Here is a 6,450-nt window from a genome sequence, read left to right as displayed (position 1 = left end):
AAAAAAAATATGGGAAAATTAAAACCTATTTTGTCCCTATTCTCAAGAATCACTGAAATACTAAGTATTAGAGCAACAGAAACATATATTGTTTCAAATGAACTCAATTGGTTAAAAAGCAGCAACACAGATCAGAGTAAAATCCGTTTTTCAAGACTCGGATTTCTGACCTCTACAGTGGTTGTTTGTGTCCTGAGAGTAACTTTGATGAAGCAGCAGAGATAATAAAGTTCTTCATTCTTTTCTCAGCTGATCAGCAGCAGTTCTAGAGATTTTAATCCCAGCAGAGAAGCTGAAGGTCAGGCTGAAATATCCCAACATGTTTGTCACCAAGGATGTTAACAGGATAAAGATTGATGGATAGATAGATGGTTGGATAGTAAAAGATAGGACTGTAACTTGCTGATGGAAATGCTAGATCACTGTGATGAAACGGTCAGAACCCCAAAGAAACCAGTCGCACATCTGCTCTTGCTGTTCAGTCTTTATTTGATGTACTGTGTGGTTGTAGAAAATATAAAAAATAAATGGCATCAGTGTCTGAATAATAAACGACTGAAATAATATCACACTTACTAAACTAAATACAATAATGAAGGTTACACAAACATTCCGTTCTAAATAAACATGACACAAAAAACCCACGTTGTGTAGCTCTTAAATGCGCACATGAATAAACAGGCTATTAATTAACGGTAAAACTTAAATATTCAGGTAAATAAACAATATCTAGTGATGGGTCCGGCAACACTGATGCTTTGGCACATGTGTCAAGCCCATAGACCAAAACCCGTGTCGGTGCGCGTATTGGTTTCAGCAAGTCACGTGACCGATACAGGAACTGTTTTGAAATTACATTAACGCGCCAAACTGTGTTCATAAGGAAGCAAATCTGTCAATCTGTCAAAAGCATTTGCCAAACGAATTCTTGATCTTTTACGGTACAGCGTCAACTATGGAGCAGCCTCAAACGAAAGCTTTCTGCAGTGTGAGACCATTTTGATCTTGTATTGGAAAATAAATTTGTTTTCATTTTTGTTGTTGTTTGGATCAGAGAAACTGACCAGAGATCAGTCCTGATGGTTCAGAGCTGCTGTCATGGAGAAGAGGCTGCAGGGAGAAAACAGGAAAACACATAAGAGTCGAGGCTGCATCTGCAGCGCCATCTAGAAATTCACTGATTGTTTTTGTTTTGTTTTTAGAAAAAAAGAAAAATTCCTGACTAGAATGTTTTTAATGTTTAATTCCAGGTCCTGGAATCTGACAGTATAATCAATAATCACTGATGCTTCATATTTCCTCCTGATTGTTAGTTTGTGTGAAACTTGACTGATTTGCTGCAGAAGCTGAGTTTGTAGTGATGGAGCTGCTGGTGGAGCTGACAGAGTTTAAGAGCTGAAGTCAGCAGGTCTTTATTGAAGCAGCAGCTTGTTGGCATTAATAGTCATGAGACTCTTTAACTGGTTCTGTTGGACTGGTTAACCTGCATCCTGTTGGCTTCAGCTCACATCTTTTATTCTTTATTCAGGTTGGGGAACTGCAGGTTGTCAGAGATCAGCTGTTCTTCTCTGGCCTCAGCTCTGACCTTTAACCCCTCACATCTGACTGAACTGGACCTGAGCAACAACAGCCTGAAAGATTCTGGAGTGAAGGATCTCTGTGGTTTCCTCCAGAATCCAGAATGTAAACTACATGTATTACGGTAAGTTACCATGTTTTAGTTTATTGCTGATGTTTGTGATGTGAAAGTTTTATTGCCACTAAACTGCAGACGTCTGGCTGATATTCTACTGATCCACTCTGAGGATCTTCATGGTAAAGACTTTTATTCCTCTCTGCTTTGGTAAATTAAAGCTTCTTTTTAATAGGAAAAATTGCTGCTAAAGAGGAACATGGAAGGAAATAAAATACAGATTAGCCATTTATTGTTTTTAATCTCTTTAAAATAGGGATTCACTGTTATTTTGAGGTCAGAACCAGATGACATTCGGACCCCCAGTGCGTAGAAATCCCCTCATTGTCAGGATTGATTTATTATAATAATAATAGTTTTATTATTTTTAATGTGTGTTTGCCTCAGTTATTTTCATTTTAACCAAAATATTTTTATTGAGATTTTCCACTTTCGAAATACAATCATGTAACTATCTGAACAAGTTTTCTTTGTAGTTATTACATGACGATAATTATTCTTTCTCAACTCAGAGAAATGGAAAACAAAGAAAGAAGATAAAAGACAGACATGGGAGAAAAAAGAAACAGCTTCTCAATAACAGGGATATTCCAGCAGATTACAAACTGGTTAGATATAAATATACACATCTATACAGCCTGGTACACTGCAGGTTCTGGCAAATCAAAACTCAAGCAAACCCTCTGAGTCCTTAATAAAATTAATGAAAGGCCCCAAATCCTCTCAAAAAGATTCTGTTTGGATTTCCTAAAATATGTTCTTCTTTCTAGCGACAAATTAGACGACATCTGCTTTAACTACTGCGAGGCTCTAGATCTGCTGACATTATTCCAAGCCAAAGCAACACATTTTTTGCAGCTAATGAGCTTATATCTATAAAAGTTCATTCTGATTTACTAAAGTTCTGCTTCTCAGGGTACAAAGCTAACAGGAATAATTTAGGATCCAGTGAAATTTGCTTAAGAGATTTTTTTCAATTATATCTTTCACCTCTGTCTAAAATGCATTGATTTGTCTGCATTCCCACATGCAGTGTATTAGAGTCCCTTTAGAATTACACTTTACGTAAATATCTGGGATGTTATTATCGTATTTATTTAAATGCACAGGCGTAACATAAACACGCATTAGCCATTTAAATTGTAGAATACTAAGACGGCTGTTTATGGACATTGTGAGTTTTAATGCAAGCCCTTTCCCAATCCTGTTCACTGATATTTGATGATGGGTCCAAATTCCAGTTTATAAGCTTATTTGAGTTCTCTAATGAGTTAGAGATCAGCACATTATAAAAGTCTGAAATTATGCCCTTTCTTGATTTATTCCCAGTCATTAATTTTTCAAGCAATGTAAGGGGAGGCTTGTTAAGATCACTGTGATTTGGTTTAACAAAGCTTCTCAGCTGAAGGAATTTGAAATGATGCTTTTTATCTAGCTTGAATTTGGTTTGTAGCTCTCCAAATGACAAAAATATATCAGAATTTGATAAAGGTCGCCAATACATTTAAAGCCTTGCGATGCCCAGAGCCTAAATGTTCCATCTGCCCTACCTGGAGCAAACAGCTGATTACCCCATATTGGACTAAATTGGGACCTGCTGTTTGGCTCCGCGAGGTATTTTCTAACATCCTGCCAGATTTTAATCATGTTTTTCAGAATGGGATTTGTAGTACGTTTCTATAACTTCTTTAAATGTCGGAGTATATGAATAATGGAAGAGCTAAACTTAGATTATTGGACTCCATTTCTACCCAGTGAGGATTATCTTTATCTGCAAAATAAAACATGATAGTTCTTAATTGTGTGGCCCAATAGTCAAATTTAAAGTTGTGGCCCTTTAACCCCCCTCTGTTAAATGGTGAATAAAGCAAAGAGAGGTGTAGGCTAGACCTGCCGTTGTTCCACATAAATCCTAGAATGGTTTTTTCAGCCAAATGAATAATTCAGGAGGAGGCGGCAGGGGAATGCTTTGAAAGAGGTATAATAGCTTTGGTAGTAAACTCATTTTCAGGACATTAACTCTTCCCAGTATGGATACAGGCAGGGATGTCCAGCTGTCAGTTGAGGCAGCTATTGTTTTCATTAGGTGTTTGTAATTGGATTTGACCACCTGTTGTAGTTCTGGGAAAATCTGAACACCCAAATATTCAAAATGTTCCACCGCTTTAAATTGCTTAACCTCACTGATGGGATTAGTCCTTTCATCTACATTTCATACCAGAAAGGAAGATTTTATATTATTTACTTTGTAACCCGAGACTCTCCCAAATTCCTGGATCACTTCCATCACCACCAGAATTGACTTTTTCAGATCTGTTAGAAATAAAATAACATCGTCGGCGAATAGAGACATTTTGTGCTCTGGGATCCCGGAGATTCGTGGATGGAGGCGAATAGCTGATGCCAATGGCTCAGTTGCCAGTGTGAATAGTAAGGGAGAGAGAGGGCATCCCTGGCAACAAACTTTCCTGATTTGAATCGGCCTTGAAAATATTTTTGTTTGATACCATTTCTGCAGTTGGATTATTATATAATATTTTAACCCATTTAATAAAGTTACTTCCACATTTCAGCCTTTCCAATATGTTAAGAAGATAGGGTCGAATGGCCCTATCAAAAGCCTTCTCCGCGTCCAATGAAAGAAGAGCTGCATCATCAGCGTTCTTTTTAAACCAAATAATATTCAGGACCTTCTAATATTGTGATATCCTTGCCTCTTAGCTATAAACCCATTTTGATCCTTATTTATTATGCCTGGTAGAATTCTTTGCAACCGTATTGCCAATAGTTTACAGATGATTTTGAGCTCAGAGTTGAGTAAACTGATGGGTCTCATGTTTTCACACTCGGTTTTGGCAGCAGAATAATTAGAGCCTGATTCAAAGAGGGAGGAGGCAGGGTGCCATTTTAAATGACTCCATAAACATATCTAGAAGGGGAGAGAGCAATTTATCCTTAAATGTTTTACAAAGGTTGATGGGGATACCGTCAGGTCCTGCTTGCTTACCAGATTTCATGCCATTAATGGCCTGTGCTAATTCCTCTTTATTTATTCTATATTTAAGTCTACTCTACAATCATCTGCAATGACAGCGATATGTAGCCCACTCAAAAACTGATCTACTTCCACTTGGTCTAAATTTCCTTGAGTATCGTATAATTTCTGATAATCTTTAAAAGCATTATTAATATCCCTTGGATCTATTAGAGTTTTATCCTGTGTTTCAGTTGATGTGATCGAGGTTGTTGCTTCAACCTGTTTAATCTGCCAAGCTAGAAGTTTTCCAGCTTTGTCTCCCTGTTCGTAAAAGTTTAGTTTCAATCTTAAGAGACTGGATGCAGCTCTGAAACTGGACATTTTCTCATATTCTGCTCTGAGGATCAACAGTTGTTTTTTTCAACTCGGTATCATTTGTTTGACAAACCCTCTCCTGAATGACCTTTATTTTATTTTCTAGATGCTGCCTTTTAGTCTTGGCTTCCTTGGACTTATTGCCTGTCAAACTAATAATATGACCTCTAATAAATGTTTTAAAGGCATCCCATCTGGTGCATGCTGTTGTTTGATTTGTGTTCAACTGAAAGAACTCGTCAATATATTTAACAAAATCCTCATCCTGCAGCCATTTATGCTGAAAGCTCAATCTGGGAGTTTCTGGTTAGGTTTTCATCACAGTAGCTCAGACAACACAGAGATACATACAGTTTTGAATTTTGGATATTAGTTCTGATGAAATTTAAAAATAATCTATCCGCGAGTAAGTCTGAAATGTTGCTGAATAACATGAGTAGGTTCTGGTTTGTTGATGAAGCTCCCTAAAGATGTCTACCAGTCTAAGAGCTTTCATAAACATCTGTATAGTTGTTCTCCAGTTACTGTGTGTCAGATCTGACCCAGTGGATCTATCCATTTCTGGAATAAGGGTACAATTAAAATCCCCTGCGATCACAAAGCGCCCCTGCAGCGATGAAAGTGAGAGGAACAAGTCCTGAAAAAGCCCTGAATCATTCGTGTTAGGACCGTAGACATTAACCAGGTTAATTTTTTCCGATAGTAAAGAGCCCTGAACTATCAGATATCCACCCTTCTTATCCTTGATAACATTGTTTACCAGATTTTTCCTCCTGATTGTTAGTTTGTGTGAAACTTGACTGATTTGCTGCAGAAGCTGAGTTTGTAGTGATGGAGCTGCTGGTGGAGCTGACAGAGTTTAAGAGCTGAAGTCAGCAGGTCTTTATTGAAGCAGCAGCTTGTTGGCATTAATAGTCATGAGACTCTTTAACTGGTTCTGTTGGACTGGTTAACCTGCATCCTGTTGGCTTCAGCTCACATCTTTTATTCTTTATTCAGGTTGGGGTGGTGCAGTTTGTCAGAGATCAGCTGTTCTTCTCTGGCCTCAGCTCTGAACCTTAACCCCTCACATCTGACTGAACTGGATCTGAGCTTGAACGATGACCTGAAAGATTCTGATGTTCAGCAGCTGAAGCGTTTGGTAAAGAATGTAAAGTAAGTAAATGTTTGAACTAAACCAGTTAGCATCAAAGCAAAGATCCAGTGTTCCCAGTAAAGCTCTCTGAACAGGACTGAAGGCCCTGCTGCTCTTTCTACTGGATGTGCTGCGTCACTGACTGCTGCTGGAGAGAAGCTGGAAACACTCACTGATCTGATCTCTGCATCTTTCTTCTCTCTGCAGCTTATGGTCATGATCTCTGTAAAGTGAAGAATCGTTTCTGTTTCCTGCTGATCCTCAGAAGCT

General features: G+C 38.1%; 1 protein-coding gene across 7 annotated transcripts in view; it reads left to right on the top strand.

The window, feature by feature from the left end:
* Positions 1–6,450, top strand: part of LOC106934399 (NACHT, LRR and PYD domains-containing protein 12-like) — a 23,283-nt gene extending 16,833 nt beyond the window's left edge. For 5 of the 7 annotated variants that reach the window (XM_015014273.1, XM_015014272.1, XM_015014270.1 and 2 more), the window contains 3 exons: positions 1,529–1,702; positions 6,045–6,200; positions 6,388–6,450. In XM_015014273.1, coding sequence (XP_014869759.1) covers positions 1,529–1,702; positions 6,045–6,200; positions 6,388–6,400 — 343 coding nt within the window. In that variant the 3' untranslated portion in view covers positions 6,401–6,450. The remainder of the gene's footprint in view (positions 1–1,528; positions 1,703–6,044; positions 6,201–6,387) is intronic. The other 2 variants (XM_015014266.1, XM_015014267.1) reach the window with 2 other exon arrangements.

Source organism: Poecilia latipinna, unplaced genomic scaffold (genome assembly GCF_001443285.1).
Source record: "Poecilia latipinna isolate Pla-1442-1.1 unplaced genomic scaffold, P_latipinna-1.0 Scaffold1801, whole genome shotgun sequence".
NCBI lineage: Eukaryota > Metazoa > Chordata > Actinopteri > Cyprinodontiformes > Poeciliidae > Poecilia > Poecilia latipinna.
This window is presented reverse-complemented; position numbering and strand designations above follow the sequence as displayed.